The 22,440-nt window shown below is 44.0% G+C and overlaps 1 protein-coding gene across 1 annotated transcript in view; it reads left to right on the top strand.

The window, feature by feature from the left end:
• T265_13046 (hypothetical protein) overlaps nucleotides 1-22,440 on the top strand; it is a gene marked incomplete at both ends in the record, with an annotated part of 71,740 nt that overhangs the window by 35,689 nt on the left and 13,611 nt on the right. Inside the window, 4 exons of the mRNA XM_009166890.1 lie at nucleotides 10,833-11,408; nucleotides 14,180-14,442; nucleotides 14,739-15,121; nucleotides 19,367-19,871. Coding sequence (XP_009165154.1) covers nucleotides 10,833-11,408; nucleotides 14,180-14,442; nucleotides 14,739-15,121; nucleotides 19,367-19,871 — 1,727 coding nt within the window. The remainder of the gene's footprint in view (nucleotides 1-10,832; nucleotides 11,409-14,179; nucleotides 14,443-14,738; nucleotides 15,122-19,366; nucleotides 19,872-22,440) is intronic.

Genomic DNA, 22,440 nt, shown 5'->3' with positions numbered 1-22,440 from the left:
TAGAACCTACGTCCTCGGTTTAAGTCAGTCCTCGCACGCATGTGAGTCAAACTAGTGGGCCATTAAGAGCCGGTAAGGGTCCCCCACGTATACTCCTCCATTCGCTATCTTGTGGTCATACATTCAAGTCAAGGCAACGGTCATTTCTTGCTGAAACTCTGCTCATCCCTTGTCGATAAATGTTGCTTACAGTATAATGGGGAGTTGGGACTTTCCAATCGAGATCTCATCCTGTAAATGAAATCGAGCTATACTGAAAAGCTGTTTCATCTTCATTGAGTACCACCAACCGTGTGTGTTTCACGGCACTCGGGATTTAAACTACAGGACGTAATCTCAATTGAAAGTTCGGATAGTATCAGGGTGCCGCAGCAAGAAGACTGGCGACCCGCAAGCAGGCTTCCGCCCTACCACAAAGTGACAACTGTAGGCACGGCAAATTATCATAGTACTGCCCCCTAACTTGGAGAACCAGAAGATTAGGTTTATCTGACGAATTTTTTTCATTCATGGAGTCGCAAAATACATGAGCTTTAATTCCCTAATCATCTCAGATTCTTTTTACCAAGCACCTTATTCTCGCATCCTTTACTATGTGATTTGTTTCATGAAAAGTTCTCACTTCAATCTAAGCGTCCACCCATACACAACCTCATCATCTTTGAAGTTTTTCCTCCTATTTCTGTCTGCGTACTTCCTAGGACTTGATTTCACCAAGTAATAAAACTTGACGTTTACAACCACATTAGTTCGGCAGCTGTGAAAATGACAAATGATAAAGCTGATATCCCAGCCCCGTGCGTTACTACCTTGTCAGTTTTTGTTAGAAGCACTTCATGAAATCAAAAAATGGACGCGGATTCAACTCAGTAAATCTAAGTTGATCCCCCATGATTTCCCGTTTACCCAACTCTTCAGCCTTATCTCCAGCATATTGAACTTCTAGAGTATGTGCTTTGTCGAACATCCAGCACCGATATTCTTAGTTGAGCGGCATTCTCATCGTATCTTTTGCATTATATAGCAAAAATTTGGATCCTACTGGTTCAAGGTAATCTAGACTCAGAAGAATGGCAAACACTGCGAGTAGTGGTCAGTGACTGGGTTGGACATGAGTGGTACAATCATACAGGCATATGGCTGTACTGAACCGGCGAAACCTGCCTGTGATGTGACCACCCAGGTACTGTTTATAATAGATAATAGTATATGTTCCGAACGCAATCAGGTCATGACGCTTAACATCAGTGATAAAGTAACAACAATGTACAGCTAGGCGCGACCCATACAGGAGTAAAAAATTAACATAATGGAAGTTCTACGATCTGCGTTTACGCTTACCTTCAAATAGATCGGAGGTTCTGCCAATAACCAGTTTCATCGAATAACGATTTATTGAGGTGTTGAACTGACGTGTGAAGAATGAAACGTAATCATTGAGGTTCGCCGACTACTTGGCAGTTTCAAAATGACGTAACACGAAAGAGGTTGATAACTGGCGCTCTACATCTTACCGTCTACCTCATGTATATCTAGTCTGCACAGCAACATACTCATTATATCCTTCTAGTGACATTTTTTCTGGAATCGCTGAAAGTAAAACAGGAAAGCGTTATTACCATCGGGTGAAAGTTCTTAAACCAGTTTTCCTGTCTCATTATTCTCTCATAGGATCATGCCGATGGCAGGTTTTTCCGCTTTAGTCTTTCTATAGAAAACGAATTCCCGGGGCCGTAGGAGAAACATATTCTTGTTCCCTACCCGGTTGGCTTATGCTCTTCACCATGAAAACGGTCTTCTCCATTTACCAAGATTTACTAACACATTTTCATGTCGAACGTTCTTGAATCCCACTGACGAATAAAGAGCCACACCGAACAAGTATTTGGGTGTTCCTGGAAAGTATTTCTTTGGCATAAGAACTCAATGAAACGCATATCCCAACACACCTTTCATCTTACAAGTGAGGTCAATCATGTGCTGACTTGCTCCTCGTATGGTTTCTTGGATGGAAGTTTCACACCATGTGAATTATTTTTCTTGCCGAACTACTTGTAGTTTCTTGATAGCCTGAGACCCCCTTCAGAGACTTGGGCGGTACACACTGATGATGATGCCAAACACGAATAAGACAGCTGTGTTGTGATTCTCGTTGACTTCACTCGGCAGGGTGAAGTGCCAGACAGCTGTGTGGTACTCCTCGTTGAAAGGAGGAATTCCTTCATTGCGGAGTTACGAGAACCTCCATGCTACTCGCATGTCTCGTCATAGTATCCACCGTTACACTTGTAGTTTCTTGAAAGTCTGAGTCTCCCCTTCCCCCGGAGACTCGAACGATATACACTGATGATGATGCCAAACACGAATAAGACAGCTGTGTTGTGATTCTCGTCGACTTCACTTCGCAGGCTCAAGTGCCAGTATTGTGTATTGAAACTCCTACGTTGCTCGTTGGCCCCTTGTTCCGTCCACTATGGTATATCGAAACTCACAGCAGCTTGGGGCCGCCTTTAATGGGGACACATGGAAATCGTTGAAGCTGTATTTTTGAAGTTTTAACTTAACTTTCCACAAGGCGTAACTGGAATCTTCGCGATGGGACGAGAAACGTCAAGCCAAAATGCCCGATTCTGATTAGGTGTACATTCTTCTGGTCCGTAGTGCGTTCGCTATACATCCCTCCATTCGAGGTGATTCTTGGTTATTTCGAACAGCTCGTCTCCGAGCCAACAACAGCATATATTTCATTATTCACCCTAAGGTGTGCTATTCCTTTCGGTGTTTATGTGTGCGGGTGTAATAGTCATCTACGTGTCCCATTCGGGGTCAAGTAGGTTGAGATATTTTGGCTTAGTATTGGGTGGCCGCTCACCGCCAATGATGCACCTGGTCATAGGTAAGTCCTGTACGTCAGGCCATGAACGAGTAGCCTCTTCAAAGTATCTACGGGTGCGTTTTGGACGCCCGTATAAAGACTTTCAAGTTATTCTATCGGTAATTCTCATTTGTGAATTTTTTTCGCTCAAGTTAGTACAGAATGTGAGACGCGAACTGCTATTTTGTATTATGCGGGCCGAAAGTTGACATGCTTCCTTCGAGTCTCATGGAAGCCAAACACGTGAAATATGCCAAGGCCGAACGGTTTGATTTTTCTCCAAGAAACTAAAATGCATCAGTGGACAGTAGCACTGAGCCATTCAGCATTCATTTCAGTTTGACCCACTACTGACAATGTTTATGCGTATTTAGCTTAATCACCCTGTTTCACTGACCTCTCCAAAAGTTATTTCTGGAACTGCTAGGTAGCCAACCCTCGTCAGTCTGCCACGTGTGCTTTTGCCGGCGTCAGTGTTCACTTGGTCTTGAGGTATACTATACTGCACTCCTTAAGTGACATGTTCTCGTTTGCGCATGATTGTGTATGCACACGTACACACGAACGCTTACAGTGTGTCTCACTGTGCAGATTGACGTGCCCACGGTGAACTTACGGTCCTCTCTAGCTACTGCGCATCACCTATGAGTTCCAGCAACACTCAGCGATTCTGCTACCATCTGTCCACAAATAACAATTTTGTTGTCAAGTTAGTCTTCTCTTCCGTTTCAGGACACTATAGCTGTGTGACCTGACTTTGTTGACGCCTTTACAGCTTATGGCTCCGAAAACAGAAAGTGGAATGTGTACACCACCTTATTGGGTGGACCTTCAGATTTAGTAAAGACGATCGACTTTTTAACGCTTATTGAACTTGAACGTTGCAGTCAGTGGGTTAATTGCTAGTTAGCCGCGTTTTGCTAACTTTTTGATCCGCGGTCATTCTCGCTGATTTAACGTCCCTGTCTTCTAGACATCCAGAAAACGAGGAAAATTGCTTGACATTGTGAATTCCACATTGGTTATTATACTTCAAGAATGACTTACCTGGGTGGAAACTCGTACACCAAGTAGATTATTCTGGACAGTAAAAGAAAAACCAGTATGTTTTCCGTGAAGATGAAATGACATTGGAAAGCCACATATTCGTCACCAGCTGCCCTCAAAATCGTTCGCAAGAGAAGCTACCAAAATTGGACGGTCGAATAGGTGCATTTGTATACTTCAAAAATGGTTACGAAAACACTGATATATGTGGAGTTTGGGATCGTTCCGAATTTCGTTGGATTTTCGGTCACCTACAAGATTTTGGAATTCAGAAGCTCGATTCTTTGTATCGCCAGACTGACTGAACACTCGTCAGTAGTCAACTTGTTTGCCCTCACTGAACGAATCGAGGTCTACCTAATTATCCAACAGTCAGAAACGATTAGTTGGGATATGCGACAAAGTTTAGCCTCTAAAACGATCGGGCTGTTAGAATAGTACCGATGCCCCTTCACGAAGCACCTCCTGAATCAGAGAACTATATCGAAACTGAAATTGCTTGACTGTAGGTTATCTCTTCTGACTGGCAAGCTAAAATATTTATGGCAATGAGATTTAAGTATTGTATCACCAGCCTCACCCAGTTTTCGTTTTTTGTTCGCTCTTCATCGTATAACTGACAGTGCACAGTAGCAGGAGTTTATGAATTGTTTCCTCTTTCCCGCCGCTAGGACTCTCGGCCGTCTTGAAACCTGTCATTAACTTCCGTCGTATAAGTATTGAAGCGCTTCGTTTCGATTTATTTCCAGAGTCAATGTGGTTTGTACACGAGGAGTTCACTGACAATGTCTGAGATTCGTTTATGGTTGTAAGTATTAGGTTCTATAGTCGTTGCTTCTGTCCGCCCTATTTGCGTTTGGTCCAAATGCATCATGGTAAGAAAGTGTGTCGATACCAGGCTACAGTTCACTCGTGGTTGAATGCCTGAAATGTGGGCATTCTGTCAAATCGTTGGTTGGTTTTAACTGACTTATGGGCCAGTTCATTGTTTCTTGGTGTGTTTACTTGACAGTCATTGCGTGGACGTCTTGATTTTCCTTGTGGTAGATTCAGGTCGATCAACGTCAGTCGCTTATCGTGCATTGAAGTGCTGGAAATTGGATTTATATTGATTGTCATCTTTCAATCACGGGTGCGGAGCTAGATTTCAACCCCACTTTGACAGCCTTTCATGGTATATGATTCAGGACTATGATAGATCTCCCCCCAATCTGATTGTCGTATAATGACGACTGATCAATGGGACATAAAATTATATCCGGTGGAAATTATTTGTAAGTATATTGTTGTTATGCCGTTATACTTCAAGACAGCGACAGCTCCTTCAAGCTCCTGCGGAACCAATTCCACTGCAATTTATGTAATACCGTCTCTCTCTCTCTCTCTCTCTCTCTCGAATCCGAGATCCGAACACCGCATGCGTCATTTTTAGCCGGAAAAAACAAGGCTGTAGCACAGCTGCCTTACAGTTTGTTACTTGTAATCATACCAATAAAATCGATGGGCTTGTAGTCACTATCTGTGTGTGTGACCGGTATTAGCAACCGCCGTAATGAGCGACACGACCACAGCAAGCAGACATATCACAGGTTGTCAGTCGTTAGTGCCACTATCTGATATAAGTATGGAATTTGCTCAATATCCTTCCAACTGAAACATGAGGCAGCCGTTTTTGTAGCACTGAAGAATAGTACGAACTGAACGGGAAGTCCAACTGAATTTCACTTGATCTTCCGTTGGTGCCAAGTTAATTTGCGAATGAGCGTTTATCGCGGCATACGTTCAATTTGGTTTTCAAATATGAAGTAAGACTGGTGGAAATGTGCGGACCAGTCAAAGCTGATGAGCCTCAAGAAGGGCGAAGCTGGTCGTGGGTTGTTCAGTTTTTATCATGAGAAGGGTGATTCGCAATCACCTTTCACTGATTTGCATATACAACTCCTTCAAATTCAATTACAGAAGCCTATTAGCTTCGAGGTCACTTGAGTCGGCACACTTGCTAAGCTTTTCAGAATGCACCAGATTCTACGGAACTTCATTGGGCCATAATAGTCCAACACTCACCGCTGCTTTGCCTTAAGATGCCGAAATCCATCTGGCAGGTGACTCTGACGAGCTTCCTCATTGAACTAATGGCACATACATAGAGATTGCCAATGTGACACTGGAGAAGGCTGGATAGTCAGTAATATGAATGAGGATGAGATAGGCACTCATGAATATTTCACAACCGGACCGAGTTGGAAAATCGTCAGTGGGGGGATTTAGCCCCAGCACGATTCCATCTGTAGAACAAAGCAGACATCAACAGTAAACAGCTTTTTTGAAAAAAAAGCGTGTCAAATAGTCCTCGCTACTGGAAACTCCCCACCCATACTTCACTGTGGAGCGCTCACCTGCTGTTTCCGACAGAGGAATTTGTTAGTAGGTTTGGGTTCAGGCTTGCTACTGAGTTAAACTGGTTTAATCCAACATCCTCTGTTCCCGGGGTGTTTTGCTCAAAATTGAAAATGCCGTTGTGATTAGGGTGAACTGCACTAGTGAACGGATTTCCTTTCACTTATCCGGCCTCAGATGTTGAGAGACTTTGGTCCAGAATGCACACTGGTTCACATATTCTAGTGTTCAATCTGTTTTCAGCCACCTACACACTTTCGTTTATGAGCTGCACACCAGTTTGGTAGGAGGGGACATAGTGGCATCCGCTGTCACACTCGGTCTTCCGTACAACATTTTACTTCTTCACGGCCACTACCTTGTAATCCCTTTCCTCATGGTTGGAGGATTACTGTATTTGAAGCGCTGCTCTCTCCAGCATTTTTGTCTTCATACCTTCGTTTCCTGACGATGCATTTTCTGCGAATCGGATTCAACCCTGTGGACCATTTTCAGACGCTGATACTAGCAACCAGTGGTCACCCAACCTCCCACTTCATTGGTATCGGTTTATGACATGGTGTCATTGACAGATGTAAACTCAACATGCGTAGCATAATATGCACTCTGTGAAAGCACTGTGGGACAGTGATGATCCAAAGATTCGCTACCATCTCTTTGGATGGTAAGCAGAGAGAAACCCTAGGAGCTGAAGCTTAGTAAGCCGGGTTGTATGTCATCAATACTTGCATACAAATCAACCAAAATAGCAGGTATTTCATGATATTATAGTAATCGTCGGTAGACAGCTTTTCCACTAGCCCTGGCGTCAATTGTGAAATAATTGGTCGTGGTTTCCTTAATCCTATTGTCAGGTCATGGGTGTATACGCACAGCGTAATAGGGATTCTTACCGGTAACCTGGGATCTGAAATCGGAGTAGAATCATTAGCCGATATCCACTTACGATCATTCATATGTTTTTGGTGTACATGCAGTCAAACCGAAGTCAACGCTGTTCCAACGACGAAGTGTCTAACGTCGATACGATGAAATCAAACGTGATGTTGATTAGATGATCGATTAACCGGCTACGTTTACGACTAGAACATCAAGGCTACCACAAATTCCTCAAGCAGCCTGCTGATAACTTTATTATGTGAGGCCTTTAGTGTGATAAAATCTAAGCTTCAAACTAGTCAGAATCGTATTATTATGCTTTCTTTCTCGCGTACCATTCTGCCGTACCATTACAATTGTCGACAGCCCGATGAGTTTAAAAGGTCAGCTTTGTTGAACACACTAAAGCACGTGGTTCATGAGCAAGAACTTGATGGGTCGGTCGAAATCTCGCTTACTTGAAAAGCCTTCATGTTTTGATATGATCTCCCCTGCTAGATTGGAGGAGAGCACTCGATTCCGATTTATAATTCAATGAGGATGTTAGTCTGGCCAGAATGAGAATGTGTACTCCTTTCAGAATGATCGCACTCACTCACTACTCTATCAACGCTGGCTGAAAACCCAAACGCTAGCACCAGGGACCACATCAAGGCGTCCATACCTAAGCGATATGTGCATGTCCTGCCTTAATATTTTCAGTATGTTGAATCTGCGGTCATGCTAGTGGTGATATTTTGTTGCCACCGTTTCACAAACCAAGCCTCTTAATGACTACACAGTTGGCCATACAAACCTGGCTTGGGCGTTACTCGGATCACCAGTCTATCTTTCACATCCAACGGTTTGCTTTGGTCATCAGCTGGTTATGATTTTATTCCCCTGAATTGATACTTATTTTCTGAATGGATTGTAGACATGGTCGTTGGCATGTTCGCTGAGCTGGGCAATTTGGTTGCAAACGTTTCATCACCAATCGAGGTGACATCATCAGTGCGTAGTTGTGCGTAGCGGTGGGTTAGTGGTTGTGCGTTCAGTAGTGTTACGTGTGTGTTGATATACGTGCTGGTAGTCGGGGATGACCTTTGACCGCGCTTAGTTATTCTGTCGGGCGGTTCCATTGGTTGTTCTTTTATCCCGTGTCCTCATTCGCCGATGCCCATGTGACCTTGGTATTCGGCATCCCTCGCCGTCGTAGTCTGGTCGGTGTTGGATTGACCTTTGTCCTTCCGAGTTCCGTTCTGACCTTTATTGATTTGATTCCGAGGAGTTCCTTGTTTCTTCGTTTGTTAATCCATTATTCGGTCCTCCTTGAGTGTTTCGGTTGCGATGTTGATCTCTCTCACGTAGAGGTGCATAAATTGGATCCAGTTCGATGCACCGGTTGATTGAACCTTCTTGTTTATTTCGCGTGGGTTTTAGCTCATAACAAAAAGAACGGCACCTACGCCACTGGACAAGTTTTATTTTCCCCGGATCTCTCTTCTGGGAGGCAAACAAGGCCTCTTCTTGTCCATACTGCATGTCATCGTCTGTCCACCCTTTTCCTCCAGCCAGGTGTGGTGAAAAATCCTGTTCAACCAGCGGAAGTGCATGTCTAAGTCATCTTACTCTAAGTTATGAATTTATACCGGACTGATAATATCTAACCGATATAAGATTTCATCACCTTCAGCTCGGTTTTATCTCTTATGTGGGCAACAGTGCTCAAACACTTTGTCATATTCAGCCCACGAGCATGCTTAGCGCGAATTATCAAACTTCACGGTGGTAGTTCGAATTAAAGCGAATCGCAGCTCTGAATACGCACCTTCAGAAAAGGGTAGATGGCTCGCAGACATCATGGTTGCGACAGGTTGGTAAACGTAATTTTTTGCCCCGGAAATCTGCCTGATATTGGACCACTGTCATGTGTGATAGAATCCCTTTACTGGAAATGTAACTGAAATGTAACTCTCGTTCAATGAAGAATAAAATGCCGGTATGGACCCAAATGCTTGATTTTTTTCGTAAGATCCTGGTAATTAGGGCCGGTACCCTGCAGCTTTTCTCGAGGCACTAAAACCGAGCTACTGTTATTTTTCAGTTTCTGTTAACGTTCCTTCGAACTGTCTGACTGGTTAATAGTTATCTATGTACAGAGTGACGAATACAAATCCTTCGGAAAAATAATAGCGGTATATTAGTCAACTATCACATCCAAAAACAGGAGGACGGGGGCGAAATGGCTCAGTGGTTAAAGCGCGAATTTACTGACCGGAAGGTTCGTGGTTCGAAACCGACCTCTGCCTCTCGACTTTCCCTGTCTAGGCTTGGGCAACCTGGCATTATCCCAGCCCTCGTGCATCCTTCTGGTGGCATCCAATTAGGCACCGAAATGTTGCTACAGCTGAACGAGCATGAGAATTAACTTTCATATTGTATCCAGATATGCCGATGAAACGCACCGCTTAAGTTTGGAATTTACTGAACTGTTGTGAGTTCTATGCTCTATTGGTTTTCCCCACTTTCTAGTTATCAGGATAGCCTCTTTCAAGAGTGCATCATCAAATTAATAGCATAATGAAGACAGCGTGCTTGAAAACCGTCTAAAACTGGAGTTTATGCCTCTCCATTACTGATCCTGCCTTGTCTTCAATAAACTCCCCAGAAGTAGTAAACTTGTGTGATATCATGATACTTGGAAGGATATCCATGAATAAGTTTAGGGTTGCAGGACTGCACAAATTTCTACTGCACTGTAATCCCTCACGTTGATTCAATTTATGGTAAAAATCATTGGGAAAGATTACCCAACTTATTGGCAATGTTGGATTATAACGTCCTATTCTACTACAATATGTCTTGTTTTAGGCTTCGTAAATCATACATTACATAGCTCTCAATTTGTTCAGTAGTATTCGAGCCTGTCTGGTCCAGAACTTCTGAAGATTGTTCTTATTCTCCCTTGTGAGGCAATGCAGGGCAGTTCTCAAGAAATTTCATCCTCTTGGTTTTTATATATCAATCCAGTGATAAAATTCGCGAAACCTGGACGTGATCATCCCGTTAGTAGAATAGGGTCAATTGAGAGGAGGTATGAATGGACAGTGGTCCAGCGTAGATCATTGACACCAAAACCATCCAATCCGGACCTATGGTAAGCTGCTTGAGACCTCACATCCCACATCTTGTCTACTGAGGCACTGATCAAAGTGTGTTATTAGGGTTTCACGGAGATCAACGCTTAGGACGTGCTAGAGCAACTCAACTCAGAGGACTACTAACCAGATCCTAAGGTGGATGCTATTGTTGAAGTCTGAGCGTCGGTCCCAGGCTTCACGTTCTGAGAAGCTTGGCTGCTGAAGGTAGAGTGGTCTAGCTGACGTCAGATGTCAATGTTGTCGGGGTGTGTGGCTCCACAGCACTACCAGACACCCCACTGAGGAGCACAACTACTAATACATTCGTCCCTATTTTCACAGTTATCGTAATTTGTTTTTCCGCGTACTTCGCATTTGAGAAGCCGCGCACTTTTGTGGTTGTCAGATACTCGGCCATCGATTTGCGTGGAGATTTTGACCTCATGGCATAATTGAATCCCAACAACAAAGTAGTACACTGCCTCCTTTTAATCACCCTGTGCGCTTTGTAGCTGGGATCTACTTCACTGTGCTTCGTGTGCAGTCATTTTGCTGCCGGTCAGTCTGCAGTACGCGAGCGAAACGAAGACTTCCATGACATTGTTCGTCGTCTTCGTTTTCCGAATGGTCAAGGCATTCTCAGTCACGACTATGTGTTTTGGTGTGGTGATTTCAACTATCGAATCAACTTGTCCGCACCTGAAGTGAAACGCTTTGTCGCCCAATCCAGCTGGCTCGACTTGTTGCGCTCCGATCAGCTGACTTTAGAGCGCCAGGCTGGCAGTGTATTCCGGGGATTCGATGAGGGTATGATCCGCTTCGCACCAACCTACAAGTACGATCTGTTTTGTGATGATTATGATACATCAGAAAAGGCTCGCTCGCCTGCTTGGACTGATCGAGTGTTGTGGCGTCGTATACGGTTGCGTTTTCCAAAACTGGGGGAAGATGGACTGCTCGTCACATCACCGGATTCGGTGGAGGACTATCCTTGGAACCCAGGCCGCTTACTTATATACAACCGTGCTGAACTGAAGACCAGCGATCATCGTCCAGTTGGTGCCATTTTTGATATTGATATACACGTGGTGAGTGGTGGATTTTATATTTTGTGAGAGTTCTTGGATGCTATTATTCTATTTTTTACAAACTTTCTCAATAGGTTTTGTAGTAAACATTTCAGTAAGTTCTTTCGATTTGAGGTGCATCCACAAGCCACCAGAGAAAGAGTATTTGGCCTCTATTCGAAAAATATTACACCCGGTCGTACGCTATTTTGGGCTTTCCTGAGGATTAGCTTGCCTCCTGAGGGTCAGTCTTGGGGATATTTTGTATTTTATACCAGTACTGTGTGTGATAATTTTAATGTTCCTTTCTGAGCTTAGTATTGCTCGCATTTTGCACCGTGTACGCCAGGAACTCCGGTACCTGAGATTGAAAGTGATGTCACTAGGCTTAGAATCAGCTAAGCACAACCTTTCAGTAGGAAGACGGCTGTCACGAGAACACAGTTGTATCCGACTGTTTAGATGGTTGTATTGGATGCAAAACACACTGTCACACCCGCCTGTCGTGGGTATACTATCTTTGTTTTCGTCTGTTTCTTCATTTGCAACTGATGCAAATGTCTTACTGATCATTCTGTTCCTGTTCCATGCTTTTCTGTTGATTTAACTTCCTTTTCTTATCAACGGGCTCCAGATTTCCATGACTGCATGTCATGTTATCACGTTAGCTTAACTTTCACCTGAGTGAAACTAGACTAAACACAGTAATGTTTGCAATCGTCTTTGAAATCGATTCACAACCCATCTGTTATCTCATTGGCATTGTTCAGCGTTCGAAGGATTTCATGTTAAATAACAGACATTTAGGGTGCTCTATAGATCGCCTCCGGTCTGTTCCTTTTCACAAATCGACACAATGTAGCCACTGCATCATGCACTACCTCTCCGTATTGTTCTGTTTCGTACTCTGATCTCCGCCGCATCCTGTCCTTAATTAGTACCTTATTCACCTTAACCTGACTATCACGTCCGAACCTACTTGAGTTTAGCTTATTATATGTTGGCTAGGTAAATCTCATGTTCACAGACATGCATTCTTCTTGTGGAGCTACCAGTATTTTGTACCTCAGACCGTGTGAATGTTCTCAGGACCAAGGAACTCCGAGTAAACACACTAGTATGGCCCAACCTTGAAATTGTTCTGGAATTTTGTTACCCTGTCTATCTTCACTCATGGGCTGATTCGCTTATTCATTATTGACCGGATTTTATCCTACACACACGTACTACACTAATTGCATTCCGTTGTCGCATTTCATATGGTGCACCTAGTGAACATAGGTATACTTATAATGAGCTACTGGTTATTTGACCACTGTTGACCGTTTATCGACCGAATTGCCACGTGTTACCAGTAGAAACGCCTGAGCCGTAGACGTGGCATGGTGTGGCGTAGCGTGGCTTGAGTTTATTTTGGGCAAGCAGTTGGTTTCGGAGTTTTTAGCCGAATCGCTGGTGAGTGGGTCTTAGTGAACTTAATGTTTTCTTCACGTTCAACAATGGGTAACATACCCCATCTTACACTGAACATTCTCGTCCTTACCAGGACAAGACGGTTATCAATTGATGGCCCACGGTGGTGGTTCATCTAACAACTGCGAACTGCAGCCGGCCATGAACTTTCGTCGTCTGCTTACTGTACCTTCATTCATCAATAATAAAGCTACATTCATATTCATTCGGATTATTCGTTACCGACTGCCGATGAATTCCGTTGATTTAGCAAAGTAAGCAGCACAATGAGTGCAATAAATTGAAGAAGACTGTGTTTCTCACCTAGTTCTTTAATTCCTTACGACGGATTCCCCATGCTCCATTCTGTCTATGTGTTTCCTCTGAGTACGAAAATATTGGGGAGCCAACTCAGTTCCTCATGTTCACGTTTTATCCGTACCAACACACGACATCCGTTAATTCGTATAGTACATTGTACAGTGGGGTTTACTGTTTGAGACACTGGGTTTGACTGATCCGATTATCGCATCTTCTCTGACCAAACGACCTTCCATTGCTGTAGCGTTCCCACATCGGCTTATTGCGGTGGAAGTGCTACATGAAAGAAATTCAGGTTTATTTTGTACAGATTGAGGACGTTTATCTGCCCATGTGAAAATTTCCAAGCCTAAACCACTTAGAATGGTAGCACACGAGGCATTTAACAGTGTTTGATTCCCGTATGAATAGGCTGTCTCTGTTTTTGGATTTGGTCAACCTGGGTTGAACTCTGAACTCGCAAATGAACCACATCTTGGTTAACCTGTGTGTTTCCTACGTGCAAGTGCGAACTAACTGAGCGAAGTTACAAGATCCACCTGTCGTCTGCTGTCCTGCGGGTTGTTCGTTGTAATCCACGACTTCGGTTGGAATCATCAGTTCTTTTCAGCAGTCTCAGCGACTGCAAATTACTTCAAGGCCGACCAAGAAATCAGGGGCTAAAAAAGCCAGAAAGAACGTGAGCGCCCATGGTGCTTCTAAGAACAACAACGAAAATTTTGAATTTTTCTTATGGAAGAGTCAAACGGTATGAAGTTGTCCAAAAAAGGGGAAAAATAGACCTTTCCGCAGAGTTTGCGAGTGAGAATTCAAGGTAGGTTTAGGCCACACGAGATTGGTGCAAAGCACTGATGTGGGAAGTATGGGTTGGACGGATAGCTCTGATGTCTATCTGGTCACCAAAATCGCCAGGAACAGGTGTTCTTGTGATTCCCTTCTATGAACCGTTTCCATGATATACAATATTTGTCATCAACAAACATTCACCGTCTTGGTTGTTCCTCCACTGATTCTCACAGGTCTCACGTGATTCCCGCCGAAAAGTTGTCCTTGATTCTATCAGCGACTATGGTCCACTTAATACAGCTGTGCAACTTCGCGTCCTTCTCACCGAAGCAAAGTCCGGACAGCCTGTTGCATTGGATGACTCCTCACTCAATCCACACAGACGTCCAGAATTTGTGGAACTCCTCAAAACAGTGGCTGGGTTAAGAAAAGGTCTCGTCATGTCAGTGCAGTTCGCGGCAGCTGATATAGCTCTGTTGGTCTTCAGTAATCCAAAGTAGGCAAACCTGTTTTGTTAGAACATTTGTACGTCTCACTGCTCTTTCTTTGTGCTATTACTTACACCCTATATCGTACTGCATACAATGAACAAATGAATCAGCCTCTTAAAATTTCATGCTGTTTTGCCTCGAATGTTCTGTGCTTTGAGATTCAGTTCAGGGTGATTGTTGTTGCTCTGTTCATGTTCATGCTCATCATTACATGAACCACTGTAGTGACTGCGTTTACTGTTACTTGCTACTGGTTTTAAGTCAGTCAACCCCAGCTTGTTTCTTCTCTAACTGTTTCCAGACAAGCTCAAGTGGCAGCCGAGTTCCTAAATGGTTATACTGTTCCGTGGCCCAATCCAATCGGGCTGAAACAAGTCGAGGGAGGATACAACGTCCACCTATCAGCTAGACTGACTGAATTAGGGATAACTGACGGGCAGGAGGAGTCTTCAATCAAACAACACTCGCTGGACACTCTACAGCGTCTAGTAGAGATCGCTGAACGAGAAGATTCCGCGTCTCAAGAACCCTCCATCGCCGTTGATGTGTTTGAGGCCCTTTTGGCCGAAAGCGACAGGCTGGCCGAACAAGAGGAAATTGGGACTTGCGTGGATATGGAACGTCAAGCTGCCATACTGAACCAGTCGGGTGATCAAGATTTAAATGACGATGGTGCATTGATCAGTGAGTTGGTCTGGCTTCTATCTGAGTCGTTTTTGTTCCACACAATCAGCTCAGTAGTGTGTCGTTTATGGTAGTTTTGTCTGTGTATCATCAACAAACGCTTTCATACTTGAAGTTCTCAGCACCTCTGCCATATAGTTGTTGTCCAGTGCTTGTCCAGTGGCCCAGTTGTCTGGTCAGGTGTTTCTATCGCTAGGTGGAGACCCTATCACCAGGCGGTAAACAATTGTCTTCGATTTCTTTTACCTTTTTAATTCACAGCCGTTTTGTCTTTGTTTTCATTTCAGTCAAGTTTGTGAATGTCCTTGTGTGAAGTTGAGTGTGCTTGTAGAGACCGTTAATGAATATCACAGTTTTAAGCGGAAAGCAACTTACTGATTATCAGGTCCACATTTATTTATTTAAGCGCTGTAAAACTGATGGCCTTGATCAACGGGACTGAGCATAGAGGTAGGAGTAATTGCACGCGACGACTCTTGCTTTGTATCGTGCAAACTCTCCAAACAGACAGAACATATCTTTCTAATGTATGTTTCGACAGGAGTTTAAACTGACCCAGTGTAATTCGGTGATACCCTAAGAGTTATCAACTTTTGACGCGCATAAATTGTCCGCTTACTTTTTGAGCACCTCATCTTTACTTTGGCATTTTTATTGGGGCTTCAAGGTTGTCACTTCGAAGTGCATAGGTTTTGTCTGATTTGCATGAATTTATGGTGGACGGCATTGTTTATGCAATGCTGAGAGACGTTATTCTCGACAAACTGGAAGTAAGCTGCAGTTTGTTGCTACCACTTCACAATTAGGCAAACGTGTACGTCATGGAGACTAACTTCGCGATGAAGAGATGTGTCTCTTGGTGAGTTGGATTCGGTATGTTGGATGTCTATACTTAGGATGTGGAGGAACCGTGTTAGATTATCTGGTGATGCCCTTGCGAATCGGGGAAAGTGACTTGTGTTTGCACTATTTATTGAGCAAACTGCAATGCCATTTTAAGTTGGGACGTGTCAATTTCATTGGGAACAACTTCATAGCTTCTTGGTGGTTACAGTCATAAAGCCACTTTTAGCTTTTTTGGCACTACCTCACGGGGGGAAGGTTGTGGCAGGCGGCAGTCAAACCAACCGTCCAGAGTGCAAATACCTTTAAGTGTTCGCACGTGACCATGGAGATTCTGCCAACATGAGCGGGCGGAAAGGGGTTCAAGACCTGACACGACCAAACAGTGTTGATGCCGAATAAGCTCGAGTCCAGTGCTTCACCTTTTTGGTGTGAACGAACCATGGAAACCGCGCTAGGACAGGAAGGAGATTGTTCAGACACGAGTGATGTGAACACAATTTTCATGACAAGCTTAACATACTGGAGTTAGTGTGGGGAAAACTATCCACAACATAGCTGTTCATCCTGACAACTCGTTTGCAGCGACTGCGTTAGTTGTTCTAGGATCCTGCTTTGGTTATCATTAAATAATTAAATGCCTTCCAAGATCGATGATCTGTCGCTTTTTCGGCAACAACTCATTTCTAGTCTTTCCGGAGACACTCAGCTACAGCACAGTTATGGTAGCGATTTAGTGTTCGAAAATCAGAGGTCACGTGGATCGCTACAGATAAATGGGATATGACGACTAACTGGCTGTTCACACAGCTTCAGTCTGCCTAGCAAACGATATGGTCTGCTTCCTTGTCTTGGTTGTTCGCGTAACCTTTTTTTTAAGCATTCTGATTAAGTCGCTTGTACACTGATGAGAGAGGATCCTCTTTCATTTCCGCGCCGTACCGGATGCATTTGCATGTCCTCTTTAGTTTGACTTTTAGTGAAATTGGACGGTTAATTTGTAGGCTACATCGTATTCTGTTACTGAAAAAGAATTAAGCAATGATGAACAATGGTTGTCGTGTGGACTTTCACGTCATTTTCGGTTGAAATCCGAAGAACCATACAAACCGTGGACAAAGCCGTCTTCGTACTTGGCTCTTGTCTAGGCTCGACAAGTTGATGATACATCTGATAAGTTACAGTATTTTTGACCTCTACTATGCTTAACTTGTTCCATAACTGTCAAATAACAATGAATTGCCTATTAGGACCCGATTTTGTGCATGACCGATCGTTAGGTTGTGGACCCCTTTGTGGCCTTCCCTGGCTTAATTGGGTTCTGTCAGCTGCATTGTCAGGCGAGTGTTACTCTCCTTAGTGTGCCGCCACCCAACGAATCTAATGTTAACATTGCAGACGTATAGAACAGCGGTTGGACGTTTCACCCATGCTTCGAATTCACACTGTGTAAGCTCATCTTATCCATCACTCCTAACAAATACATTTCCCTTATTCGCTCTGGGTCTTTGTGCACTTTAGGATATTACGTTTCGTAGAAGCGTTTACGAAGAAACTGTACGAGTAATTTGTGTTTCGGTGTCGCGTCACCTCGACTGCTCTGTGGTGTCCATCGTCAGCGTTATCATCGTCACGGACAGCAAAACAAACGCAGTGGGTATTGAGGATTGACTGCCGTACACTAATGCGGGAAATACAAAAAGGGAAGAACGGGAACCCATCGCAAAAACACATGTCCCTGTAAAATGTCCAAGAGCATAATGCTCACATCCTCTAGCAGCACTCCGCAAAACGTTTGGGCGCTGTGTCGAAGTAAAACGCTCTCAGCGGTGTTGCCCCAAGATTCTCCAACAATCAATACCTAAGGCAGACAGTCCGGTAACGTAGCGGCGGCACACTTGTCACTGGAATAGGCTACATGGGTTCGAGGTCCCCAGAATGTTCAAGTTATCAGGGGGCGCTTTGATTTCACAACGCTACGGTCTTGCTTCATAAACGTTTCACCCGTTAGGATTTGGTCCAAAAAATACAGCTTTCTTTGAGAGACAATGGTTGAACAAAATCAGTACGCCTCTCACCCAACACAAACTGGCAATTTTTTTCACTTGCTGCTCTAGCGATCCCGACTAATTACCTCGTACTAGCCTACGAGTAAATTAATTTTGATGTGTAGAATCAGGGTTAATATGACAAATATTTCCGTTTCCTATGTGACATGCAGTCGGAGTGAAACACCCTGGAAGGTTTGTTATGCCTGCTGTGCCCACTATTTAGGTTTACTGCATATCAACTGAAAAAGGTCATTTTTCCCGGGGAATCACATTTACTCAGTCAAAGATCAGTCATAAATCGAAATTATCAAAATCCCTTACAAAACGTGTGTCTGTCATCCCTTGATCTATTTAGGTATGTTTTCACCTTGGGTCCTCGCACTTGCCAGTAGTGCATTTTGTAGGTCTTCGAATAGCGTGGTAGACCTAACAGACATCTTGTTAGTGATCGTTGTACTACGTCACAAGGACAAAGTGAACACAATATTGGAATACCACACTTGATCATCAGCACCATCATCATGGACAGCATGATATCAGTGTTCAATAATGGTGCTTCGCTGCCGTATACCCATGATTTACTTGATGGACACCGCTTTGTGTGCGCAAGAGAGCTCTCCGTATACTCTCACACGTCCGGAAGTCTGAGAATACAAAGAACGTATTATGTTCGCATACTTCCGGGACATTCCCTGATGGGTAAGCGTATCAAGGAGAACAGACCGATCAACCGAGTCGAATGCGCCTCGGAAATCTAGGAATACTAGAATCGTGGGTCGTTTGTACGTATGACGTTGTTCTACCACCTGATGAGTTGTGAAGATTTGGTCAACTCAACCCCTTCTAGGCCAAAACCCCATTCGTTGCTCTCGAGTCGGCGATTCACGAGTGACAATAAGACGACGAAGCGCGAGTGACACCAGCAATGTCGTTAAAACTGGGGTTAAGCTGGTTCTTCGGAAAGTCGAGCCTCACAGTTTCAAATGAATATCCTGTTCATAATCCTCCGTCTATGTAAGGTGCACTCACTGGTCATGTCTTGTTGTTTTCGCGCCAAATGTAGAAATCCATTCGTGTGGTTTTCTTGGTTGAGTTGTGAATTCATCATCAGCCCTACCTGCATAAGTGTAATAGTGTTCTTGTAAATCTCTGGTTATTTGTAGTTAGTTGTTACACAGGTGAGGTAGCTCAGATAACAACATTTTTAAGCCGGCTCTTGATAGTATGCAAATTGGAACAAGTCGTCCTCTGTAGGCTTAGCAGCAGACTTAGTCTTTGGTCTGTTGGTTCATTATACGTTTTAACACTATTCTGAATGCAAACATGACATTTTACCAACGCGCTTTCTTAGTGGGAGATGATCGTACGGGGAATACCCAGCCACTTCCTCCTCCAAGACGACCACCGGCTCCTAACATCACGTATCCCTTGGGCGAAGCGAATCGAAAAGCCATTCAGGAGAATTCGGACTCTCGTAGTTATGATGATATGAGGAACATGCCGCAAATTGCCTCGTACTCAACCACGGCATCCCCTCTTCACTCGGCAATCAAAAATTCGGACATAGACCAATCCAATTTATTTCTTTCGCCCTCGGCCGAAATACAGACAGTTGCCAGCTGTCTTGATTTACTATCCGTGCAAGATGAAGGTACCCCAATGACTCAGAGCCTGTTTTGTCGTCCCGCATCCTCGACCAATCTCGTCAGCGAATCCAGTCTCCAGCCAGCGATCATGGTGGCGGCATCCTCTTCATGCAATAGGCCTCCACCTTTACCGCCCCGTCCGTCACGCACCGTCCATGATTTTGAAGGTGTAGCCAGCTCTGAAAAGGAAAAAGACGAACAGATACCACTGTAAGTTTAGTGGTGTACGTAAATGTTTTCACTTTCTTCATAGAAAACATTGTCCCCTTTACGAATTCTCAAACCGCACATTACCTTGTAGCTTCTCAGGACAACTACATATCCTTGCTTGCTCATAAAAGCTGTTAGTTTGAACAGTTTCCAGTTGAACAAGTAAACAGATAATGATTGTGATGATCATGGTTGGAGTTTCTCTGTCGCCACCCTTCGCACAATTCTCACAAACCTTCTCTACATGAACCTCATGCTGTCTAATATACTGTCACGACCAAAACTAAGTCGACAAACAATTTGTACAGCAATCTTTTAAAGTTGGAACTTGTAAAACACTGTCGTTTGCCCGTTCCTGACATCGTGCGTTTGCCGAAAGTTATTCAGTCACACTTTGTTGCCTCATGAAAACACAACCAAATGTTATTCAATATTCGTGTTTCAGCGAAACATAGTCTACCTGAAAAATGCTGCCATTCATTACTATGGGATGCTGGTCTTACGTAGTCTGGGAACTAGCCCAGGCGGCTTTTTTTTACTGTATCTCCCGTTGTACTGTCGCCCTTTCAATATAGGTCATCTACGTTGCATTCAACGCTAAAGTGCCTGAATCTTCCCAATAGGAATTACCGATTTTCTTGTTCCTGGCGCCGTGATAATTTTGGTCAAAACGTCTTGATTTTCTGTACGCGTAGTGTTTCCTATGTTCCAACTTATGTTGTTCGCTGTCGACTGACAAAAGCACCTTTTGTGTTCGTGCTCATTTTGTATGAAAAGGGCTTGGGAAAATGAATAAATTTGGTCGAACCGATGGAGGGACGGGACTATTAGGGTGGGAAGAATAATCTAAATTTTACGCATTAGAAAAAGCCTTATTACCAAGTGGATCCTTGGCCAGGATGTTGTGTTCCTGAAAGTTGTCTGTTGATATTCATCAAAAAGTTGACCAATTGAACAAACAGTGGATCATAAAATGCCATAATTTCTACCTGGATGGACCTCCCAGTTGGACTGACCAAAATCAATGCAAACGAATCCAGTCGGTTATAAATCTGAATCCGAACATATTTCTTTCGGACACTAAGTTGCCAGAAACATATCCCCCATATATTGATCATTTTCCAACTTAATTAGCTTGGCCTAGATGATTGGAACACCAAAAGGAATTGGTGAATGATGTTTGTCCTCCCTACACTGTTATAACTGCCGGTCGAATCTTTCAGTCCTACTGTTTCAGTTCTGAATGGCGGTTGACCAGTATCAGATGCTGCGATTTCTTTGCATGACCCTGTTTCATGGAATGCAAGACAGCTAAAAATTGCCTTCAAGATACTGATGGCACTTCCGCGCCTTTCCCCGTCAGTATGCATTCTATGAAAGTTCCAGGTTGTACCGACGACCACCTACTGCTGAGTAAGCTCGCGGTGTCGTAACGCGGCAGGCGTGTCATGTCAATAACGCTTGCGTCATTGATTGTGTTATTGGTTTTTATTTTACCACCAGTGATGTTGCGGCTCTGATAAATGGCGCTGCGTCGGCCGGTTGATCATCATCATCATCAGCTGTAAAAACCACGTACTTGTCGTACAATGGCTATAATTGCCACAGTTTCGTTCACCGATGATAGTGAGATGATGTAGATAGCTGCACACTGGAGGCGACTGGTATGACTAGGCGTGTTCCTTGGCGCAGGTCGATCCAGTGCTACGCGTAGGAGAAAGATGATGAAATAATAAAAGATAATCGTTGAGTTGTAACATTCTTTCGGTGCTTAGCTGCCATGTCACCAGAAGGAAGCACGAGGGCTGGGATACTGCCGGGTCGTTCAAGCCTAGACAGGAGAAGTCGAGAGGCAGACGTCGAATCCGGAACACCGACCTTTCGATCAGTAGATTCGCGCTCTAACCGCTGAGCCATCACGCTTAGGAGACGTAGATGCGCAGGCTGATATGTCGTTATGGGTGCCAGACGTTATTTCAGGGAAGACGCTCAAGCGCACGACTATGACTTTTGTTATATTACTATTAATGCATATCAGTTTCGGTTCCAAAATAAGGACGTGTCGTTCTTATATCATGATTTCTTTTTCCCTTATTATACAAGTCTACAGCTATTCTCTCATCACATTCACACACGGGTGTCGGTTTCCGTTGAACCCTCACACAGCATGGTTAATGCCACCTCGTGCCAAGTTAATTGGACGCCCTATACCTAGGGTGTAAAACTGACGGTAGGACTGTCAACTCACCCGGGAGCACTTCCACCTCACAGGCATTAGATAATAAAACAAAATAACTCGTTCAGCTGTAACACCTTTCCACCCAAAGGAAGCACGAGGGCTGGGATACTGCCAGGTTGCCCAGCCTAGACAGAGGAAGTCGAGAGGCAGAGTTCGAGTTCGAACCAGGGAACTTCCGGTCAGTAAGTTCGCGCTCTAACTACTTGGGCCATCTCATACTTTTGAGGCTCGTAGTGAGTCTTCCATGATCGTATCAATGACAAAGTTGAAGAGGAAAGGGGAAAGAGGACAGCCCTGTCGGACACCACTTGATGTGGTGAACTCAGGAGA

This window comes from Opisthorchis viverrini, assembly GCF_000715545.1.
Source record: "Opisthorchis viverrini unplaced genomic scaffold opera_v5_31, whole genome shotgun sequence".
Lineage (NCBI taxonomy): Eukaryota > Metazoa > Platyhelminthes > Trematoda > Opisthorchiida > Opisthorchiidae > Opisthorchis > Opisthorchis viverrini.
This window is presented reverse-complemented; position numbering and strand designations above follow the sequence as displayed.